At 32.2% G+C, this 26,105-nt stretch overlaps 2 protein-coding genes across 2 annotated transcripts; both read left to right on the top strand.

Moving 5' to 3' along the window:
* The first annotated feature begins 17,075 nt into the window (after positions 1 to 17,075).
* Positions 17,076 to 20,691, top strand: LOC105777992 (uncharacterized). Its single transcript, XM_052621635.1, has 6 exons — positions 17,076 to 17,175; positions 18,221 to 18,590; positions 18,865 to 19,175; positions 19,279 to 19,335; positions 19,605 to 20,080; positions 20,159 to 20,691. The coding sequence occupies exons 2-6, from the start codon at positions 18,310 to 18,312 to the stop codon at positions 20,477 to 20,479; spliced, it is 1,446 nt and encodes a 481-aa protein (XP_052477595.1). The 5' UTR covers positions 17,076 to 17,175; positions 18,221 to 18,309; the 3' UTR covers positions 20,480 to 20,691.
* A 2,308-nt stretch (positions 20,692 to 22,999) lies between these two features.
* LOC105778528 (uncharacterized) lies at positions 23,000 to 25,445 on the top strand. Its single transcript, XM_012602251.2, has 2 exons — positions 23,000 to 23,292; positions 24,716 to 25,445. The coding sequence occupies exons 1-2, from the start codon at positions 23,264 to 23,266 to the stop codon at positions 25,308 to 25,310; spliced, it is 624 nt and encodes a 207-aa protein (XP_012457705.1). The 5' UTR covers positions 23,000 to 23,263; the 3' UTR covers positions 25,311 to 25,445.
* Positions 25,446 to 26,105: the final 660 nt, after the last annotated feature.

The following is a 26,105-nucleotide window of genomic DNA, read 5'->3' as shown; positions in this document are numbered from 1 at the left end:
TAAAATATTTACGAGTCAAATATATTATTATATTGATTTTTGATTTGATAATTTTATTAATTGAACTAACAATTAAGCACAAGTGGTTTGTCCTGAAACTCAAATGGTTTTGAAAAACGAGGTATCAGAACCTAATTTCTGTAAATTGAGCCATAAATATTTTTATTAAAAATTTATGAAGTGAGTATATAAGTGTATTGAAATTTGATCCATAAATTTTGACGTTTGGATAGTTAATTAAGAAAAAGAACTAAATCATAAAACTATAAAAGTTAATTACTATAAGTTTATTTGTAGTAAATGGTTATAAAAGTATAAATTTAAAATACAATTAGACCTTATTTCATTATGATGGTGATTAATGGGTGGAAAGTATGAAATTTTATGTTTAAAATGTTTTTAATTTAAAAGATTTTATATGTTAAAATATTAATAAAAAATAAAACAAAAGTCTTTGTCATCATCTTCTTTATTTTCATGGTTTTCAACCGAAAACCATTGTTGAAGAATATAAAGCTTCGGCCAAGCTTTAATGAATAAGACTATAGTTGAAAGACACTATGGCAATAAATCGGAAATGAACAAGACCATAATTGAAAGACATTATGGCATTATATTGGGAATGTGTAAGACCATGGCTGAAAGATACTATGGCATCCTCAGAACAATTATTAATCGGGAAATGTATAGATATCGATGATGGATACCCCATTAATGGTTTGCAATTTGTGATGTGTATAATAATTGAATAAACTCATAAACTTGTTAATGAAATTATGCATGAATTGTATAAATTGACTCTTATTCGGTAAGTTACATTTATGTTTTATTCAATCACTAAGAATTAATTGCTTATGTTAGTTGTATTCTTTTCTTGTAGACCTTCAAGGAATATAGATATGTGAAAAGGACATTTGAAAGGAATACTTGAAATAAATATGTTAAATGTTAAATTAATATGTGATGGTTGGTTTATGTACCAAATATGTTTTAGGGTATATGTTTGATAACATGATAAAGTTACATGCTTTATATATGAACTCACTAACCTCACTAACCCTGTGAGACTTGTGATGTGTATAGGTAATTAATGAACTCATGACTAGGATATTAGATATCTTATAAAATGTTTAAATTACATCATTTACGATAAGTTTAAGTTTAAGTTTATTACAAACTTACTAAGCTTTACGCAAGGTTACCTCGTTTTGGCTTTTTTTCTTTCTAAATCGTCGGATTCAAAGAATTTTTCAAAAAATTCGTTAACATATTGTCCCTTATATGAGCCCTCGAGGCCCAAAATACATGTTAGAAACAAGTTGGGACTAAATCGGGTATTCAAAGAATTTTTCAGAAAACATTGAAAATTTTAAAAGTTGCACAGGACACACGGCCGTGTGACTCATACGGTCAGGAGACACGCTCGTGTTTCAAGCCGTGTGGGCATTCGAAATAATGACACATGGTCGTGTCCTAGCCCGTGTCCATGCACGTGTAACTCTCTGACTTGGGTCACTCGGCCAAGTCACACACCCGTGTGCTAGGCCATGTTGAGCACACTAACTTGCGCAATTTTAAAAGATACAGGGGACACAAGGCCGTATCACTTGACACACGGCTGAGACACACGCCCGTGTCTTTGCCCGTATGGATGAAAATAGGTCATTTCCAAGCCACATTTCTCACTAATTTGGTACCAACCTAAACACAAAAATTTCCATATCAACAAGCCATAACAAGTCATTCAAATCAAGTTAAAATCAAGTATTAAACATGTATTATCACAACATACAACCAAAATGCCCTTAGGCACCTCAATTGACAACTTAAAGACATGTAACAAGTATCTCAATTTGCCTAAATGACAAAATTCATGTATGCATATTCAAACTCCGTTTTACTTTCTTTCATTTGTAACATATCAATCACACATCAAACATGACAAAGTCACTTATATATATGCATCAAAATATACCAAACACAATACATTCAAGTGGCTAGTCTCAACAAAACCCTTATATGCCAACATTGGCCTAAATAACCTATACATGCCATTATAACCAAAATTAATTTACTGAAAGTACCAAAGGAGCCGATAGATAGCGTGAAATAGCTCCAACCAGCTTCCAACCCGAATGAGCTTCCGAATTACTATAAAACATGGAAAATAACATAGAGCAAGCATTTAAGCTTAGTAAGTTCGTATAATACAGAATCTAACTTACCATATTTCCACAAAATAGGTAAGTAAAAATATCATATCTCAATCAATTTGGCCAAAAGCCTAAAACATGATCACCAATATATTAGCCATGAAAGTCACATATAAAATCCAACACACATGGTGGAATTCATCAAATAATCACATTTCATGTATTTCATGTATATACTAGTAATAGCTCATATCAAACTCATATGATTTCATAAATAACTATGCCCGTTGAACCATTTAAAATATAGCTGGATACACGGGTAGTACACACGAGGTATACTGAACTGTAATTCGTTAATTCATATTCATGTATGCTCATACGAGCTGTAAAAAATAAACTCTTCTGAGTTGAATAACGAGAAGCTCATGCGAGCTGAATAACGGGAAGCTCATGCGAGCCGAATAACGGGAAGCTCATGTGACTTGAGTATCGAGAAGCTCATAAGAGTTGTGGTGCGTTCGTAACACATGCAGGACCCCAACCAAACCGATAACCCTAATGACATGTATTTTTATCCTATGAATTTCATAAGGTTCAAACAGGACTCGGTAATCGTCGAATATACAACTGGTATTTATTCATGGAAATTATATAATTCACAAAAAAATAATTCAGTTTAACACATATTAATGTACAATTTAATTACACGAACTTACCTCAACGAGTTGATGTAGATACAAAGGCGACTAATCCGATATTTTTCCTTTGCCTCGATCTAACTCCGTACTAGATCTAACCGGATCTATACAAATGAATTTAACTCAATTCAATATAATTCATATTCAATTTAGTCCAACAACACTTTTTGGAAAATTACTATTTTGCCCCTATACTTTTAATTTATTACAATTTAGACCCTAGGCTCGAAAAATTAATTTCATGCAATTTAATCCTTACTCAAGCCTAGTCAATTTCGTATACATATTAATAGCAACCGACATAATTCACAATTTCACAAATTTACCATAAATTTATCATCTTTTTCAAATTAATCCTTAATTGATAATTTCATCAAAATTCTCTTTACAAAAGTTGTTTATCTAACAACAACCTTTTATTTTCTATCATAAAACTTCAAAATTCAAGCATACTCATCAATGGAAAAACCCTAATACTTTATCGATCTTGCAAATTAATCCCCGAGTTAGCTAGATTAAGCTATTACGATGTTTCATGAAATTTCCAATGATGACTACTCATGCTTAACCACTAAGCATTTTAATGGTCTATTTACTATATAATGACCTTCAATTTAAAATTCTATAGCTATTTAATACCTTTAGCTATTAGAACTCAACGTTTGTACTTAATGCAATTTAGTCCTTTTCATCAAATTAGGTATGTAAACGGTAAAATTTCTTAATGAAAATTTTATATTATATTTCTATCATACAATAGACCATATAATATTAATATTTTTTTCGATTTCAGATTTGTGGTCCTGAAACCACTGTTCCAATTTGACTAAATACGGGCTGTTACAACTCTCCTCCTAAATAAATTTTCTTCCTCGAAAATCTTACCAGTAAAGAGGTTCGGATATTGCTTTCTTATAATTTCCTTGGGTTCCCATGTACCTTCTTCTATTCCATGTCGCTGCCAAAGAACTTCTACTAAAGTTACATTTTTATATCTCAATTCTTTCACTTCTTCTGTCAGAGTTCTGATCGATTCTTCACTGTATGTCATGTTAGGCTAAATTTCAACATTCGTCAGGGAGATAACATGTGAAGGGTCAGACCGGTACCATCGTAACATAGACACATGAAAGACATTGTGAATCTTTTCTAGTTCTGACGCTAAAGCTAATCTATACGCAATAAGTCTGATTCTCTCAGTAATCTCATATGGCCTAATAAATCGCGGACTCAGCTTTCCTTTACGACCGAACCAGTAATCTCATATGGCCTAATAAATCGCGGACTCAGCTTTCCTTTACGACCGAACCAAAGAACTTTCTTCTAGAGAGAAACTTTCAAAAATACTCTACCGCAGACTTGAAACTCTATATCTTTACGTTTAAGATCCACATTAGATTTCTGACGATCTGAAGCTTCTTTTAAACTATCTCGGATCACTTTCACTTTCTCTTCAGTCTCACGAATCAAATCAACCTCATGTATCTTTTTCTCAATAAGCTCAGTCCAATATAACAAAATTCGGTATTTATGACCATACAGAGCCTCATACAGTGCCATTTTTATGCTTGATTGAAAGCTATTATTATATGCGAATTCGCCTAACGACAAATATTTTTCCCAATTGCCTTCGAACTCTAAAACACAACACTGAATCATATATTCAAGAATCTGAATCACACGCTCAAATTGACCATCAGTTTGAAGGTGAAATACGGTGCTAAAATGCAACCGCGTACCTAAAACTTCTTGTAACTTTTTCTAGAATCACAATGTAAACCGCGAATCTCTATCCGAAATAATAGAGACCGGCACTCCGTGCAACTTGAAAATCTCTGAAACATATAGGTCCACTAATCTGTCAAGTGAGAAATCTGTACGTACCAGAATAAAATGCGCAGACTTTGTCAAATGATCGACGATAACCCAAATGACATCTTTCTTTTTCGGAGATAGGTGTAACCTCGATACAAAATCCATAGCAACTCTATCCTATTTCCACTCTGGTATCATTACTGGTTGTAACAGTCCTGAAGGTACATGATGTTTAGCTTTAACTTGCTGACATATCAAACATCTAAATACAAACTCAGAAATATCACATTTCATTCCTGGCCACCAATACATCTATCTCAAATCATTGTACATTTTATTACTCCCCAGATTAACAGATGAGCTACACTATGAGCTTCGTGCAAAATTTTTTGTATAAGCTTTGGATTCTTCGGTACACAAACTCTACCTCTGAGTAAAAAACAATCATTGGGTCCTATCTGAAATTTCGAATCAGAAGTCGACTCAAATTGTACCCGTTTAGCTAACATCTCACTATTACATTTCTGAGCTTCGCAAATCTACTATAAAAACATCAATCTCGCTTTTAACTCAGCTAGGATTGAGCCATCATCAGATAATGACAATCGGGTATTTATTGTTCCTAGAACAAACAAGATTTTCTACTCAAAGCACCAGCAACTATGTTTGCTTTTCCCGGATGATAATCAATAACTAACTCATAATCTTTCAATAGTTCAGGTCTTCTACGTTGTCTCAGATTCAAATCTTTCTGTGATATCAGATACTTTAAACTCTTGTGATCAATAAATACATGACATTTTTCACCGAACAAATGGTGTCACCAAATTTTTAACGCAAAAGCAATAGCTACCAACTCTAAGTCACGTGTCGGATAGTTATTTTCATGTGGCTTTAATTTTCTGGAAGCATAAGCTATTACTTTACCTTCTTGCATCAAAACACAGCCTAATCTGTTCAATGACGCGTCACTGAAAATCACAAATTCCTTACCCAAATAAAGCTAAACCAGAACTGGTGTTTCAGTCAACAGGGCTTTTAACTAATTAAAACTTTGCTGACATTTATTAGACCATTGAAATTTCACATCTTTCTGTAATAGTCGGGTCATCAGTGTAACTATCATCGAAAACCTTTTTACAAATCTTCAGTAATAACCAACTAATCCTAGAAAACTTCTACCTTCAGATACGTTTCTCGGTGGTTTCCAGTTAAAAATCGCTAAAATTTTATTCGAATCAACTCTAATGCCTTCAGCCGATACTATGTGTCCCAGAAAACCAATTTCCTAAAGCCAAAATTCACATTTGCTAAATTTAGCAAACAATTGTTTATCTTGCAAAGTTTACAGAGCAATTCTTAGATGCTTGGCATGTTCAGTCTCATCTTGAGAATATATTAGAATATCATCAATAAATACCACAACAGATCTATCTAAATATGGTCTGAAAATTCTATTCATCAAATCTATAAATACAGCAGGTGCGTTAGTTAAACCAAACGACATCACAAGAAATTCATATTGTCCTTACCTGGTCTTGAATGTTGTTTTTGGTACATCAAAATCTTTCACAAATAACTGATAATAGCCAGAATGAATATCAATCTTCAATAACACTGTGGCACCTTTCAACTGATCAAACAAATCATCAACGAGGCAGTGGATATTTATTTTTGATTGTAACTTTGTTGAGCTGACAGTAGTCAATGCATAATCTCATCGATCTGTATTTTTTCTTAACAAACAGAACCGGTGCACCCCAAGGTGAAAAACTAGGCCGAGCAAAACCCCTATCAGTCAACTCTTGGAATTGTGTTTTCAACTCTTTTAACTCAGTAGAAGCCATTCTGTATGGTGCTATTGATATTGGTGTTCTTCCCGGTACAAGTTCTATAGCAAATTCAACTTCTCTAACCGGCGGTAATCCAGGTAATTCCACTAGAAACACATCAAGATACTTGCAAACCACTAACACTGATTCAAGCTTCGACTCAGACACTTTAGTATCCAATACATAAGCAAGGTAAACATTACTTCTTTTTCTCACATATTTCTGTACTAACATAGCTGGTATCACAGTGGGCAACCCATTCAATTTATCTGATTTAATATAAATCATCTCACTATTTTGACATTTCAATATGACATGTTTTCGTCTACAATTTACTACAACATCATGCAGAGTTAGTCAATCCATGTCTAATATCACATCAAATTCATCAAACGGTAATAGCATCAAATCAGCTGGAAAATAGTAACCATGAATCATTAACGGACAATTCTTGCAAACATTATCAACTAACACATACTGGCCTAGAAGATTCGATACTTTAACCATGAATTCAATGGACTCAATAGGTAAATTTTTACTAGACATTAATTTTATATAAACATATGAATCAGTCGATCCAGGATCAATTAAAGCAATTACATCAGTATCAATAAGAGAGAAAGTACCGGTAATAACATCTGGTGCAAAATCATCTTCTCGTGCACGAATAGCATAAGCCCTAGCTAGTGCTTGTGCCTCAGACCTTACAGTAGAATCTTTCGTCAAACCATGACTACCACTCACATTTTCAGGATTACGAAGTGGTCTACCCTTCATAGCTGTGTTGCTCGACCTCGAAGTTTGAATATTAACTTTTTTAGATTTTTTCGGGCAATCTCTAAGATAGTGGTCAAAGGAACCACATCTGAAACACGCTCCACTCTTCATTCGACACTCACCAAAATGTAGCTTGTTACAGTGTTTGCACTTGGATGTGTTTCTAGTATTACCCACACTCGCTACAAATGTAGCCTGAGTTTTAGGACTGGAGCGTCGGGTACCTCTATCTCTACCTGAGTATCCTACAAAAGTAGTAGAACAGTTGTGATATTTCTTTGCTTTCTTCGATGGTAACTAATATGACTTTCCCGTCAATCTCTTACTTGAATCTCTAGCTTCAGTCTCAGCTTGTCTTTTCTCTTTGCTCACCTCTTCAACTTTATATGCTCGATCAACTAGTACAACAAATTCTTTCAATTCAAGGATCCTAACTAATAGTTTTATATCTTCATTTAAGCCATCTTCAAACTGCTTACACATTGTAGTTTTAGTTGGAATACATTCTTGAGCATATTTGTTGAATCGAACAGATTCTCGTTCATATTCGGACACTATCATATGACCCTGTTTAAGCTCCGAAAATTCTTTACGTTTCTGGTCGAGAAACCTCTGACTGATATGTTTCTTTCAGAACTCAGTTTGAAAGAATTCCCAAGTGACTCAATCTTTCGGTAGAACAGAAATCAACGTATTCCACCATTGATAGGCCAAATATTTTAATAGAGATACTTTACACTTGAGACATTCAGTTGATGAACAAGATAATTCATCAAGAACTCTAATAGTATTTTCTAACCAGAACTCAGCTCTTTCGGTATCATCCTCAACTGTAGCTTGGAATTCTTTAGCACCGTACTTACGGATCTTATAAACAGAAGGCTTATTAACTCTGATAGGTTCTGTACTTTGAGGAATAACGGGAACAGATTAAGGAGCAGGAGGGGGTAGAGGTTGTTGAGCAGCCAGGTTCATCCGTACAGACTCAGTGAACCATTAATTCATAATTTGGAAGAAGGACTATTTTGCCTCTCCTCCCCGGCCATCATATACAGGCCTTGTACCACTTGAAGTTACTCCTTGAGCGGAGGCCTGAGTGTTACTTTCTACTTCATCAGAATCAGCTCGGTTGGACATCATTACTATATAAAAACATGTTTTAAAACGGTCAGGAGATATCACACTATCACATGTTATATAATGGCATGTATAGCTAGACTCGTGTATGCTTTGTTAGTCCGAGAATTGACTAAACCATAACTCTGATACCAATAAAGGTAAAATCCCTAACTCAAATTCATCACCAGAACAAGGTTACAGAGCATTACCAAATTTTACAGATCAATCAATCAGACATTTCATATAATATAATATTCACATCAGAAATCAAGTCGAAATCAAACATATTGTCCCTTATATAAGCCTTCGAGGCCCAAAATACACGTTAGAAACAAAGTCGGGACTAAATCGAGTATTAAAATTTTTTTTCAAAAAATATTAAAATTTTTCAAAGTTACAGGGGACACACGGCCGTGTGACTCACACGGTCAGGAGACAGCTCGTGTCTCAAGCCGTGTGGGCATTCGAAATAGGGAGACACAGTCGTGAACCAACTCGTGTCCATGCCCATGTAACTCTCTGACTTGGGTCACACGGCCAAGTCACACACCCGTGTGCTAGGCTATGTTGAGCATACTGACTTGCGCAATTTTAAAAGATACAGAAGACACACGGCCGTGTCACTTGGCTGTGTGTCACACACAGGTGAGACACACGCCCGTGTCACTTCCCGTTTAGACAAAAATAGGTCATTTCTAAGCCACATTTCTCACCCAATTTGGTACCAACCTAAACACAACAATTTGCATATCAACAAGTCATAACAAGGCATTCAAATCAAGTTAAAATCAAGTCTTAAACATGTATTATCACAACATACAACCAAAATGCCCTTAGGCACCTCAATTGACAACTTAAAGACATATAACAAGTATCTCAATTTGCCTAAATGACCAAATTCATATATGTATATTCAAACTCCATTTTAATTTCTTTCATTTATATCATATCAATCACACATCAAACATGACAAAGTCACTTATATATATTCATCAAAATATACCGAACACAAGTCATTCAAGTGGCTAGTCTCAACAAAACCCTTATATGCCAACATTGGCTAAAATAACCTATACATGACATTATAACCGAAATTAATTTACTGAAAGTACCAAATGAGCCGATGGATAGTGTGAAATAGCTCCAACCAGCTTCCAACCCGAATGAGCTTCTGAATTACTATAAAACATGGAAAATAATACAGAGTAAGCATTTAAGCTTAGTAAGTTCGTATAATACAGAATCTAACTTACCATATTTGTACAAAATAGGTAAGTAAACATAGAATATCTCAATCAACTTGGCCAAAAGCCTAAACACATGATCACCAACATATTAGCCATGAAAATCACATATAAAATCCAACACACATCAAATAATCATATTTCATGTATTTCATGTATATACCAGTAATAGCTCATATCAAACTCATATGATTTCATAACAGAAGTGTGCCCGTTGAACCATTTAAAATGTCAATGGATATACGGGTAGTACACACAAGGTGTACTGAACTGTAATCTGTCAATTAATATTCATGTATGCTCATACGAGCTATAAACAATAAGCTCTTCCGAGTTAAATAACGGGAAGCTCATGCGAGCTGAATAACGGGAAGCTCATACGAGCTGAATAATAGGAAGCTTATGTGAGCTGAGTATCGGGAAGCTCATAAGAGCTGTGGTGTGTCCGCTACACATGTAGGACCCCAACCAAATCGATAACCCTAATGACATGTCATTTGTATCCTACAAATTTCATAAGGTTCAAACGGGACTCGATAATCGTCGAATATACAACTGGTATTTATTCATGGAAATTGTAAAATTCACAAACAATAATTCAATTTAACACATTTTAATGTACAATTTCATTACACGAACTTACCTCGACGAGTTTATGTAGATACGAAGGTGACTAATTCGATATTTTTCCTTTGCCTCGATCTGACTCCGTACTAGATCTAACCAAATCTATACGAATGAATTTAACTCAATTCAATATAATTCATGTTCAATTTAGTCCAACAACACTTTTTAGTAAAATTACTATTTTGCCCCTATACTTTTAATTTATTACAATTTAGTCTCTAGGGTCGGAAAATGACTTTCATGCAATTTAATCCTTACTCAAGCCTAGTCAATTTTTATACATATTAATAACAGCCCACATAATTCACAATTTCACAAATTTACCATAAATTTATCGTCTTTTTCAATTTAATCCCTAATTGATAATTTTATCAAAATTCTCTTTACAAAAGTTGTTTATCTAACAACAACCTTTCATTAAAACAGGAACATAGAAATCATTAAAACGAGACAAGAATACATGCCTAATTAAGCAAAACAAGCTTACAAACATCTCAAGCTTCCATGGCTAGGTTTTCTCTCTTTTTTTTTTTGTGGTAGTTGATGATAATAAATTTTTTTATTTTATTTAATATCACTTTAATTGATAATTTCCAAAATTAAGCTTAATGTTTCATGAAATTTCCAATGATGACTATTCATGCTTAACCATTAAGCATTTTAATGGTCTATTAACTATATAAAGACCTCCAATTTAAAATTCTATAGCTACTTAATACCTTTAGCTATTAGAACTCAACTTTTGCACTTAACGCAATTTAGTCTTTTTTATCAAATTAGGTATGTAAACGGTAAAATTTCTTAATGAAAATTTTATATTGTATTTCTATCATACAGTAGACCATATAATAATAAATTTTTCCGACTTCAAATTTGTGGTCCCAAAACCACTATTCTGATTTTACTAAAAACGGGTTATTACAACCGTGTGCCATGCACGGCCACCCCATACGACCATGTGGCCTATTTAATTTTGGTGTACGTTTTTCCACACGGACACAATTTGTTACATGGTCTGGCCACACAGCCATGTCCTTGAGTCACACAGTCTGGGCTCTGTCACACGACCTAACCACACAACCGTGTGACCCTTGTTTACTATTTTTACCTTATTTTTTGTTTTAATTCAAATTAGTCCCTACTTATTTCTAAATTGATTTTAGGGTTTCAAATGTTCAGTTTAAGTCTCATTTTTCGAATGTATGCTATGAATTATGATTGTTTAATAATTTATGATGTTTAAATTGATCTTTGAATTATGTTACTGTATTATCGGTTTTGTTAACTGTCGTAATATCCCGTAACCTTAATTTGGCAACGGAGACGGGTTTAGGGTGTTACATAGTGCATTGGGTATAAAATTTTGCAGTATGTAGCATCATTCACAATTGTGGAGCCCAAGACATGGGTAAATGATATCCTTTCATTTGCATTACATGATAGATGAAAAGTAAACATGGCCACGAATTTTTTATCTTTGTGATGAATGACTTAATTACTATATGATAGTAATTGAATTTTCATGAAGGAAGATGTAATGGTTACCATGAGATAAGATCATATTGGGAGAACGAATTTATCCCAAAGAGATTAAGGATATCCTATAAGGGTAACAAATTTATGACAAGGTCAGTGGATGACCTAGTTGATTTTGTGATGGTATGTCATTAAGGAGATCTCAGTCACGACCTATAGTGGAATGACTTCGTGACTAAATGAGTTTATAATTAATAGGCGAAAAGCTAGAACTTAATTATAAATCATTTGAGCCCTAATCACATATGTTCAATCGGCCTCTCCGCTAGTTCGTTGAAACCATAAATGAATTCCATCTTTTCACCTATTAATTATAAACTCATTTAGTCACAAGTCATTCTATTATAATATCATGACTGAGCTCTCCCCAATTACATACAATTACAAAAGATACTCGATCAATGTTCATCCAATGACCTTGTCATAAGTTTGTTTCCCTCATAGAATATCCTTAATCTCTTTGGGATAAATTTGTTCTTTGAATATGATCTTATTTTATTCATGGTAACCATTACATCTTCCTTCATGAAAAATCAATTACTATCATATAGTAATTAAGTCATTCATCACAAAGACAAACAAGCTGTGACCACGTTTGCTTTTCATCTATCATGTAATGCTAATGTGAGGATATCATTTACCCATGTCTTGAGTTATGAATTCCATGTTAGAAATAATCCAGTTTGAAAACGGTTTTCTTGCACAGCTGAAAATTAAAATTTTGAAAACTGACCCGGTTTATAATATTTATAGCAATAAACCTTAGACCGTAATTGTAGTTGTGTTTTTGGATAAACGGGCATTTGTTGTTCTCAACTTTCAGCCAAATGATACTCTACACTATTCTCGTACAACGAACTGCTTATAGTATGGGCTCGAACCAATTGAATTGAAACACAAAACTAGAAAAAAAAATTCTCTTTTATTTAGGGTGAAAACGAAATTTCTCTCTTCTTGATTAGAAACTGGTAGAATTGTTATTTTGGAAAAATATATTTGATAGTTTAGAATAAATTCTCTCTATTTTTTAACAGAGTAACGATCTCTCAAAGTTGTGTTTATAGCTCTACCGGTGCCATCTATTTATAGGAAGAGAAGGTAGAACCCTTGTTGAGTTGTAGTGGTTTATTTCAAATAGAAAAATAACTTCCTACTTAGAGTAAGAGTGGGGTGCACGACACACCCTAGTATTCCTACTGGGTTGTTCTCCCTTCATGTTGTATGAAGGAATTTGAGCTTCTCTCACATCGGGTTCAATTATGAGTATTTCTTAGGCTTTTTGACCCAATACTCTGTAATGTGATTTAACTCGATTTAGTTTTTCTATTTCCCAAAATAAACTTTAATATTCTATATTAAACAATTTTCTCATCTTTATTTTAACTCAATAAATTTTGATGATTTTACCTCTGATAAAATTTTTAACCATTTTACCCCTAATAAAATTTCGAGAAAATATATTCAATATTTCATAACTTAATATGTTCACCGTGACCAAATGATTTATTTTCATTTTGGGGTTTCAAAACACTCAAAAACATAAACCCATTGTTCCAATCATTTTTAAGTAATCCATATAGAATTGCAAATGGAACATTTCTATTTTTGGAAACCTACATTCATTTACAAATGATACCATTTTTCTATTTCGAAAAAAATCATAATCATTATTGAATGTTTTCCATTTCTCTTTTCCTATTCATTTTGTTCATTTCTATTCAAACTCATAATTCATTTCTGGTTTTAACGAGTTAACGGAGGAATCGATTGGACATATATAATTAGGGCTTAAATGATTTATTTTAGGCTATTCAAATTCCATAATCAATCAACACCATCTACCACTGTAATTATTATTCAATTTATTTTCTAGAGTCTATTGACTCATTCGGATTCAAGTTGGCCCCAGGGCTCATTTCCAACTGTTTTGTGTAATTTCTTTTATTTACTCTATTTATCATGAATCACAGATATCAAAAACCACATATATGCACACATATAGTTCCATATGCATTTATCAATTCCAAAACTCATACTAATTTCACACAATTCAATTCAATACCATATTTTATTATCAATCTATTTCATTACATGTTCAAGTTTCCAATTCTAATTATAATGTTACACCCGATAGATCCCTAGTAAAATGGGCTCAAACACACAGGTAAATTACACTGCACCAATTAGCTCGTAAAATCTTAAACTACACCACACTAGGGCACCGAAGCACAAAGCTCGTAAGCATCAAATGCATAAACATTTTCAATACATCCCTCCACCACACTAGGGTCTCCATAAAGACATATAACACTTGATGATCTGCAACAGATACTGGATCTTGATATAACTTGTAATGATATTTGTACAATCACATATCTCGTACAAGTGCACATATGACATTATTAGCATGTCAATCGTATCCTAATCTTTTACTAAGTTCACATTGGCATCAATTTTACATATATGCATTATCATATCCGTACTCACATATTCATACTAGGTAATCATTTACATTCACCTGTCATACCCTGTGTTCGATCACATTTGCATTTTTGTACCCTGTACACTGTTCTATCTCATAACAATCGTTTATCTCATCTCATTTCAATAAAATCCAATTCGTATATATATAATTTCACAATCAATTTCAGAATCACATTTCAATTCATTGTCAACACACAATTAACTCATACCATATAACATGTTTCAATCCATTAAGATATTACAAACCATGTTCCACAAAATCATACTTATTTTCCATTTTATTTAATTCAGTCCATTATCACGATATTCAATAACAATCATAAAAAATTAATTCATACGACAATTATATACTCATCTCAATGTTCAATCATGAAAGTAACATGTATATGCAAGAAATTAAATCTATTCTGAATCATAAAAGTACAAACTGAGAGTTCGTGTCATCATCAACAACTCTCGTTTTCCCTTTCTCTCTCAATGGCTTAGCGTTGACATTTGCTACATACGATAACATAATAAAATAAACGATATCAACTTCCACTGATTCACATTCAAACATCAAGTCAAGCATATTTTTTATTTTATTCAATTTAGTCCCTAAACTCAGGACAAGCATAACTTTTGATATAAAGCTTTAGATTAAAATCCGATTTCACATTTACTCATTAGGGATCCTATAATTTCTATTCCTAACATAATATCATAATATATTTTCATTTTATTCAATTTGATTCCTAATGTAACAAGGTTAATAATCAAGCTTGTTAAATTTTACAATTTGGTCATTTTTCTAATCTAAGCTTAATTTCTATCAATTTCAAGTCTAATTCTTCAATTTATTAAGAATGAAAACTTATCAAAATTTTAACAATTGGAAAAATTGATACATGAGCTAGCTAAATCAAGCTCCCATGATAATAACTCTATAAAGAATCAAAGAAAATGACTTAGGGACTTACTTGATAGAATTGGTCAAATGCTCAAGGGTTTAAAGTTTTTCTCTTGTGTTCTTTAATGGTGGATGGTAGAAATGAAGAAGATAACATCTCTCCACTTACTTTTAGTTTATATACTAAGTTTAGTTTATAATTTAACTTAATTAATTAACTTAATCTTGATTAATTATACTTTAATAATTAATTATTTAATTCTAATGACATGCACCATCATCATCCACAAAAATTTAATTAAAATTGGTTTATTAACCATTTTAGTCCCTGAGATAATTGCTATATAAGTCCCAAACCTTTTCATAATTAAAACTCTATAGCAATTGAAATTTTACAATTTAGTCCTTGGGCCCTAAATTAACCACTTTTTCGGCTAATTTGCTTAACCGAATTTCAATATATTTTTATAACATCTCTATAAATATTCCTATTTAATAGTTACGGACTCGGTTTATGGAAACAAGGTTTCGAAATAGTATTTTCTAACACCACTGGAAATTGGGTTGTTAAATTAAGAGTAATTTGATTGTATTATTGATATTACATAACAATTCAAAAGGTAAGTACCTTTAAAATATTGTTTATTAATATATAAAATGGATTTTAAATTAGAGGCATTTTAAGAGTAATTTAAATTATGTTATTAATTTGTAGTTGAGAGAAGTTTTTCCTTTCATTTCTAGGTATTACACATTTATAGACGTGGGATACATCTATTTCAAAAGCTAAAAGTTTTGGTTAAGAAGTTTGAGGATTAAATTGATATAATATGTAAGTATTGAGGACTAAATGTGTTATTATACTAGTCAGGGAAAAGACTTTCCGTTATCAATTTAACGACGAGTAGCCAAAACAGGAACGAATTTAAACGTTAATGTCTAAATTGAAAATTTTAAAAATTAAGTTACCAAAACATAAACGCGAACATAGCTGGTGACCATTTGGATAGTTTACCCTTATAATATGGATAAGTTCCTTAAGTTTTCAAGTCTTAAAAGTTAATGTTTACATATTATTTTTACATTTTATTCAGATTTTTTTAAAAATAACATATTACAAAAGTAAACAAAAGTAAAATTCATTTGAAAAGTACTTTTGAAAATTTTGGTTTAATATTTAAGTGTTTAGTATTGCTATAAAAAATGCTATTGATAAATAAAATGTTCATTTTAGACATTGTGTTATAAAGTAATAAATATACATTTAAATAATGTTCAAATTAATTAATATTATAATATTTTAGTAAGAATATAAAAATAATTTATTATAATTTTTGTTAATATTTTAATATATAAAATATAAATTTTAAATATTTTTAAGTAATTAATATTAATTATTCATAAAATTTAATTATAATATGTAAGCAATATTTTAAATAATAAAATATAACCAATAAAAATTTAAATATATAATATTATATATAAAATACTTTTAATAAGAAAACAATTACATATACCATATAAATATGATATAAAATACATTATAGGAGTTAAAATTGTTATTTATTCTTAAAAGTAATTTTTACCAAATGCAAAAACTAAAAAAAAAAAAACTACTTTTACTTTTGGGTTAAAAAACACTTTCGAGAAACAATCCTAAACAAAGTTGGAATTCGACACATCTTTATGTCAAAACCGAATAAATTTAATAAAAATAAAACGAAAATTCGTATTATTAGATTTTCAATTTTCTCCACGTACGGCAATCAAGAAGAAGGCAAATGTAAAAAAGAGCAGAGAGAAGAGAAAAGAAAAGAAAAGAAAAGCCGTAATGAAATGTAAGTTGTCGTAAGGAAAAGCAGGAAGTATAATGTAAAATTACTAGACAGTAATAAGACAAAACAAAAAGTGGCTCCACTTTAGGTTTTATTACTACAACGTTAACTTCCTCATTTCTCTTCCTCGCCGCCTTCTTTTCCTTCTTCACTTCACTCTCTCCTGGTACTTTCTCTATCCATCCTTTCTTAATTTCTTCATAGATTCTTATGCTCTTCTTTATACGTACTTTTATACGTATATAACTTAATATAGGTACTATTTGGAGAAGAAGGAAACATGGTTTTTAATTTCTTTTCTTTTACTTCTTTTTTGTTGTTTTCTTCTATTTCTTTTTTGTACCTGGCTTGTTTAGTTTCTTCTTTCACCTTATTGGGTTGTTTTGAATTTAGGTTGGAGTACCTTTTTTTTCTTTGAAAGCTGTTTGTACTTTCATGATCATTTCTTACTTCCAATGTATGTGGATGCATCATGTATCATGTATGTGAATGTGTTGATGCATGCATGCATGTTGACATGATTTTTGTTTCTTATATGATGGCTGAATCACCAATTTAAGGATGGTAGAGGGTTTCTCTGAATTTTTCAGATTGTTAAGCTTTTCTTTGGAGATATTGCTTTACTGCTCTATTGTTTTTTTTTTCCTTTTCTGGGTTTTTGTTTCTTCAATTTCTGCAAAACAAGTTGCTTCCATTTTGTTCTGTTTTTGGTAAATTATTCACTGAATGCTTAAATTTGTTTCTACTTCTCAATTGTTTATCTTGTAGTTGATTTGAAATTCAATTGAGCTTACAAACATTGCAGTCATCATTTTTTTTCTTTAATGAACATAGCAAATGGTTTCTGAAATTTGAAGAATTTAGTCACCTGTTACAGAAAATTTGGAAAATCTGTTAAACAAGTTCTTTTTAATGTCACAAAATTCAAGAACAAAAAATGCATTTTTGAAGATAGTTGGATTTCTAGGCTTCAGATATGGTTGCTTTATATACAATTTGCCTTAGTTATCTACACAACCATTGATTTCTTGTACACATTTAATGGCTTCTGTTTGGTCAGAACCACTTATTTAATGTTGAAAGATTTAACATAAGCCCATTTTTTAATCAGCATGAAGGTGAACCATGGAGGAATTTTCTTTGGCACATTGCTTTTTGGTACTATGATTATTGTATGGCTTCTGAACAAATACTGATGGATGTTAATCCAGATAGTAAACTACATTGTGCTCCAAAAGCCGCAGTTGAAAAGGAAAAGCCGACTCCCTTCGATAGCTTGGATGGGAAGAGTTCAAGGTGCATGAATAATGATAACATGGAGGGTTTGTTGCAAAAGCAAAAGGCTCCCAAGAATTCCGAAGATATCGAGGTTGATATAATTGGATGTACAAACAATAATGACATCAGAACGGTTAAAATTGAGGACCCGGATGTGACTGAGTGTTCCAGCTCATTTGCCGACACCACGTCTGATGCCGAGAAATGTTCTGGATTGAGTGATGCTGAAGTTGAAACCCAGTTCCTTGGTGATGCTGCTTTTGGATCTGCTTACGAACCGTTTAGTAGCGTGTTTCATATGAGGTGTGCTTTTAATCATTATAAACACACACATACATACACATGTTTGAGCATTTGAATATAAAAAGTCTAGTGCAATAACCTTAGTTGTCTTGTCTCGAAGCATATAATCAATATAGTTGTCTGTTCAAAACAATAGGGGTTTCCTGTTTTCGGTTCTTTCCATCCATATCTTTATGGGTCGAAACATTACATGATACTCGTCAGTCTTTGACTTTGCCATGCAAGCAGACATGTCGTAATCTTATATTATTGCTGTTTCGTACATGCCCTTTAGGAAGAAGAGGCTGACAAGTCATTGGAGGAGCTTCATTCGGCCTCTCATGTGGCGCTGCAAATGGGCAGAACTCAGAATCAAACAAATCGAGTCTCAAGCAGTAAAATACAGCAGAGAAATTTCCGCATATGAGCAGAGCAAGTTCTCCAGAATCGACCAATCTGCACTAGAAGGTTTTGGTTCAAAGTCATTGCCATTTTGTAGTCAGTATAACCGTAGAAAGGCCATAAAGCGGAGGAGACGAAAGAGAATAGAAGAAACAACTGATATAGCATCGTACATGTCATGTCATAACTTATTTTCATATTTTGGTATGAGCTTATTCTTTGTTCTTTATCATTGTGGTTTAAGTGTTTTTCTCATCTCTCCTTAACCCCAATGCTCAAGTATGATTTGCTCGTTAATATATTTCAGAAAACAGGAAAACCATTCCGGATGGTGCTTACATTGCTGATGATTTTCCCAACACAGGTAATATCATTTTCCCTTTCACTGAATCAATTTCCTATATGTTAACTTCATTCATAGCTATTCATTTTGCAATAAAGTATTGCTATGGTTCCTGGGAAATCAAATGGCTCCATTATATAAAATTAGGCTGATAGGCTGAAAAACGTGATCATATATGTTAATTGTCAAACGGAATTAATAATAGTCAGCATTTCGAAGATTACGCTTTCATAGATTTCAGTTTCTCTTAGTTTTGACTATGAAGTTGTATTTGGCAATACTTGGTGCAGCCAATATGGACCAAGATACAGAGCGCAATGATAAATTCGACGTTAATAACGATCAATTGCTTTTCGAGTTCAGAGATGAAAATAATTCCTTGGAGCAAGTCCTTAGGAAGATTGAAATTGTTCATGCTAAGGTTCAAAAACTCAGGAGTCAACTTGATCAGGTGATGTCCAAAAATGCTTCGAAGTTTTCTTCCTCTGAGAATTTGAGCCTCCTTGCTGCTTGTGATGCTCAAACCAGCTCCGCTCCTAGCCCTACATTTTCGGCTGGAAATGGAGACACAATATCTGTTGGACCTGCATATAACACAACTCAGCAGATTTCCGAATATGTTGGAGATTTGGTTATGCCTGCAAGTGCTGTTTCAAGTTATGGAGAGGCTTTCCATGTCCCAGATATAATCGAAAGCACAGTTGGATTATTGTCATCTGCTGAAGTTACCTGCCATCAGCCGCAACTCGTAGACTCGTGCGAAGATGTAAGCTTAACTGATCCGCATTATCTTTCCCCTGGATATACGAGGATTTGTTCATTACGATACCTATGTATTTTGCAGATTGTGGAAAATGTTCTGATACAGAACGAAGGAAATGCTGGAGACAAACAAGTTTTAACGACAACAAACAGTCGGTCTACAAAGCAACAGCATCAAACCGAGAAAGTCGAAGAAGTAGAGAGCACCAATCCTTCCCGCATTCTGACATCAGAACCTAATCATGCAACCAAAAACGTGGTGTCTCAGGAGCAATCAACTCTGAGACAATGCCTAGCTGCAGACATCTGTTTCCCAAAGAGCAAACGAAAGCGAGGGGAACGTAAAGCTGGTTCAGGTGGTTGGAGCAGGAAACAGTCAGGTGAGCCTGATAATAGCCAATGACTTCATTTTTGGAATACTGATGGTTCACTAAGCTTAGTAGGCTCAACACTCTTTGCTAACCAGTCACTAAGAGGACTCAATAGGCACTGTAACTGGAACTCCTTGATTTTATGGATCCACTAAATTGTTGTTTCTGATAAACTAGCTTCAACCAACAGTGTTCATGGGGTCAAAATTCTAATCTACAGTTTAGTGATCATGGTTTGTTGACACCTCTCCATCTCAAATTTGCAATGAACTTTGATCTGATTAAATGACTGAAGTCAGTTCCTCTTAGTTGCGTCAATCTGTTTAATGGCTGTAGCAAATGAGCTCAACTACTCACTATAGTTGAAAATTATTGTAAACCTAACCATGTCTGAGTATGTATTAAAAATGAAGAGTCGGAATATTATCATCTATAAATCTGAAGAATGAAAACCTAGAAGGGTGTAAGATTTATCAGTAATATCTAATTTTTGTTAACAAATAATAACATTAGATTACAATTTCACTTTATTAAGCTCAGTAAAGCTTCCCAAGTCTACCAACTTTTTTCTTCCATGGTGGGGGTGGTCTTAGTAGAAAAAGATTTGAAAGGCGGGTCTACAAATATTGTAGAAAAAGGAAAAGCAAAAGATGAGTGAGAGTTGTATCTTTTGACCCTGTAAAAAAGAAATTTTGTCAGTCTAATTGAAAGATGATATCATATCATATCATATCCCCTCTACACATAAATGTAAAATGCTTTCCATTTCTATAATTGAAACCAGTAGCCACTCCATCATCTAAAGCTCTCCTTTGTGCCTTGATTTAATCAAAACTCTGATATTAAAATTTTTATAATTTTATGGCCACCTCCACATCAAATTTTGACTTCAACATGAATCTATTACATTATTCTTCTTTGGAACATAATAGATAAATTTTGCATGAGAAAATGATAGATAAATTAATGGAGTTTGATAAAGAAAGATGTAGAGAGAGAATGTGTAATTAATCCAAACATCCCCAATCATGATGTCCCCCTTTTGCAGCAACTTTTGGAGTTTCTGATATAACACCACCCACATTTGAATCATGATGCCATGCCCATTAATCTATATCTTATTCACAAAGTATAATTAATAATATAATACCTATATACTACTTACCAAAAAAGAACAAAGCCCACCATTTTAAGGCCTCCATTAAAGACTGCTATGAAAAGGCTAATCAAAGTCAAATTCATACCAACACTCTAAAGGCAGTAGTAAGGAAAAATACATGTTTAAATTTGAGAGATAATATAGTTGAAAATAGCAGTTATGGATCTCGAAAATAAATCATAGAGCCAACATGATAGAAAAATTAAATTCATGATTTACTTATTTATTTTGTCTATAAATATCCATTTCAATTATTCTTTTTATTTTTATAATATTATTAGTAGCTTGACCTAATATTTTTTACTATTTTATTTTACTAAATTAGAACTTAAAATAATAAAATCATTGTTGATGTACAAGAAATATGGAAAGGAAACAACAATATTATTGGTCCTCAACTTGGAAAATAGTTGATCTCAATTTGCTAAAATTCATAGTTAGGTTGAAATATGAAACCTAACCCAAAAGAGTTGATTTATTTTTTCTTTTTCCTTCATGATTTTGGTAACAAAGGCCATGCATGCATGTCTTCAACTAAAACAATCTCACTTGCTATAATTATACAAACCTTTGCATCAAAACATGATTATACTGAATGCTCCCTTCAATTATAATTATGATTTACTTTACAACCCACTTTTGGATTAATCTGAAATTGTTTTATTTGTGATCGGGCTAATTTTTTTATATAAAAAAATTAGGGATCAAAACTAAAAAAAAAAAAGTTATATGTAAATAGTTTAAATTAAATTATTAATTTTTGAGAGGGACCAAAATACAAATATTCCATTTTGTTAAAAGGTTAAAATGATTAAACTATACCATTTACTGACGTTAGATCGTAAAATGTTATCAAATGTAAAGGATCAAAAGAAGAATATTTCAATATTATAAATTAAAACATTTGTAATCATATAACTAAAATTCATAAATATGAAAAGAGCTCGTTTATACGTAAAAATACAATGTTCATCTTAAAATTCGATCCCCATTGTACATGTTCACAATCCAAACTTTACCTCTATATGACGTGGGTTAAAATATCATATTAGTCCTTGTACTTATGCAGGATTTTAGATTCAGTCATTATACTTAAAAGGTTAAAAATTCAATCCTCCTACTGTTCTATTTTAAAGATTTTAGTTCAATCATTATATATATTTGTAATTTCTGTCAAATTTATTATTTTAATATGTTTATTTTTTGTCAATACATCTAACATCATAATGTCAATTTGACAAATTTTGACGGAAAATGTTAAAAATATGGGGAGCACAAATTTTACAAGGTTGTAAAGTGACACGAAGGGGTAATAGAGTAATTGCAATTAAAAGTAGTCACAATGAAACTTTGCCTTTAAAAATTGAGATTCTCTCTCATAAGAAAAAGAGAAAGAAATCAGTTGAAATCATGGCTGCCAAATGAAAAGCAGAGAGTGTTCGTAATAAAGAAAAGAAAAGAAGGGCACATCACATTGCCAACTCTCCCATGCCTTTCAGACTCATCCCTTCAACTTGAAGGCCAAAAAGCCTTTATTTTTTTAATTTTTTTCCACCTCTTTCTCTTTCTCTTTCTCTTTCAACACACAGATGAAAATTCCCTGTTTTCTCATCTTTGCTCACCTCTTTCATTCATCGCTCTTCACCTTGCTTTGTTCATGCAAGATCCTAAGAACTCTCACACAAGGTAAACCTTTTTCTCTCTTTCTTTTTTCCTTTTCTGCATGTAATCCGAATGCTGCTACATTGCTCGGATCAATTCAAACATTTCTCATGAATTATCACCTGTTTTAGTATCGATTGCCTGTTTTTGCTGTGAACAATGTTGTTCATAGAATAGATAGGAATGGTGTTGCCAATTCTAACCAAATTGAATTGATATTGAAAACTTGTTGAGATCAGCTCGGCAAGTTTGCATACAAGGGTGTTAGTTAAAATGCCCCTGATTTTCATGCAGTTTTGATTTGAGTAAGAAATGTTCAAAATCTGCAGACTCTGCAGCTTTCTTTTGCACATTTGTCCACAAAGTGCTTTGCTTAGTGGGCCTATATCTTTACTTGATTTGATCCAGTAAGCTAAGTTAAGTCAATGGTTTTGAGCCTTATGGCTTGTGTAAGAAATTCCAATCCAATCTTGCCTACCTGAAACCATTATGTAATATTTATACTAAATCATGTGACACTAGGTATGATATTAATTATCATTAAAAAAAGGTATATTAATTTTTTCACTTATTTAATTTAATTGGTGACTTCAACTTAATCAGGAGACATTTATACAGTAAGTGTATAGATATAGATAGTAAATTTGTAACTAAAGAACAGCATAGACCCTTTATACCAAAAAGAAAATACATAAACCCTGATCAGAAAGTATGCATTTGATCGTCCAAAATCGTTGCTAAGATCATTTACAATTTATTTTTACAAAAAATAAAATAAAAGCTGCAATCTGAAAATATAAGAAGATATATTGTCCTAGAGGGTGTCTTGTTCAAGTAACTATTCTAATGTATATTGATATTGTCCTAATTTTGATCTAACACCTATAATCTCTCTTAACCCTAAGAACCTATCGAGATAAAACTGATCATATCTGTTTTATTTAACATAATGTCTAGAATTATTTATAACTTTTTCTTAACCCATAAATAGGATGATAATGCGCTTCAGTGTACTCAATCCTACGTCCTCTTGCATAGACAACAATATTCATGTCAATCGTGCTAAGACTTAATATATATATATATTCAAAACTTTTTTTCAGTTTGACTGACATTGGCAGGGTCTTCGAGGTCATATTCCATACTGATATCTGAATACCTACGGAGCATGGTTACTTCAAAAAGGAAAAAAATTGAATTAACATAATTTTAATTATATATATATGTCTATATATATGTATAGTGAAGATGAAAGTATCCAAAAAGAAGCATGAATTTAACTTTTTCTTTGATATATGTAGTAGTAAGTATAAAGTTGATCACTTGATTGTGGTTTTGATATTGGCTTTTTTACGATTTTGGCATTTTGGTCTTCATCCTCAACAGTTTTCCAAAAAAAAAGTCTTGCTCAAGATTTGATGCTATAGTTTTGCTTGATTTTCCGTAGGAAGCCTTGGTATCAAAGAGCAATGGAGAGGGCTACCGTATGGAAAACTGTTTCGAAGACGGCCGGAATCCCTACTACAAATGCTACAACATTGTGGAAAACCATTTCAAGACCAACTGAAATCCCCATGGCGAATGCAACATTTTGGAAAGCGATTCCCAAGTCCACCGAAATCCCTTCAACTCATCCCAATAGATCGGAGAAGCTACGGAAATGTACTTCCCTAAGGGTTGCCACTACGTTTACTCGAGTTTGTCTATGTGCACCAATCTCTTCCTACAACGAGGTATTTCGTGCCGATGTTCCCCCTAGAAGAAGCAACACTTACCCTAGGTCAAAGGCCTTTCCCCTGGCGCAAGAAAGGGTAATAACAAGCGCGAGACTTAGCACGGAAGGAAGAAGAGTTTTCCGTGGTAAATCATTGACGGACGATGTATTGATGAGGAGATTTGTTGTGGAAGAAGAAGCAATGATGCAAGTTAGGAGGAGGAATCAAATGGAGGTTATAAGGAAGAGAAGTTTGATGAGAAGGAAGATGCTTGGCCCTAGTCCTCTTAGTAGAATGGTAAAAGCTAATGAAGATGATGAATTTTAACCTTCTTTCTTTTTAATATTACCCATATTTTATCTCTAGTTTTCTTTTATTTAATTTTCATTTGTCTGTACTTTCGATTGTGTACTTTTTTAAATGCTGGGATGCCAATTCAAATTTGGATCTTGCTTTTAAGCATCTATTAGTTTTTTCAAGTGTTTATTATTATCGCAAAAAAAAAAATCAATTAAAAAAATCTATTTTAGATATCCTATTGAAAAGTAAAAGAATAATTTAAATAATATTTGAATTTTTAATATTATATTATATAATATTTTAAAATTAATATAAATTATTTGTAACATTTAATTTGAATAAACAAATCATATTTTAAATATTAAAATTACATAAACATAATCTTTCCAAATAATTATATATTTGATATAAATTTAAAAAAGGAAATAATTATACATACAATAAAAAGATTGCAAAAGATAAATAGACTTCATGTTTGGAATTTAAAGTGAATTTCTTTTTTAAAGCTAAAACATTTAAATCTTGTTTTTCTTTACCATAAATATTTTCATGTATTTTAATGTCCAAATATAATTATGTATGGATCAAGGGTGATATTTAAATAAAATTCTTTCAAAATTTAAACTTGGTCCAAATGTTTAAAGGTAAAATTGATTGATTAGCATTATTTTATTGTCAAAAGTGCTCTCAAAAGTAATACTAAATAGAAACCTAAATACTAAAAAACCTTAAATTGGTAGACTTTGCTAAAGTAAGTTTTATGTTTTCTTTTTTCAAACTACGTAAGTTTTGTGGAACTTTTTTATTATAAAAAATATACTT

This window comes from Gossypium raimondii, chromosome 10 (genome assembly GCF_025698545.1).
Source record: "Gossypium raimondii isolate GPD5lz chromosome 10, ASM2569854v1, whole genome shotgun sequence".
Lineage (NCBI taxonomy): Eukaryota > Viridiplantae > Streptophyta > Magnoliopsida > Malvales > Malvaceae > Gossypium > Gossypium raimondii.
This window is presented reverse-complemented; position numbering and strand designations above follow the sequence as displayed.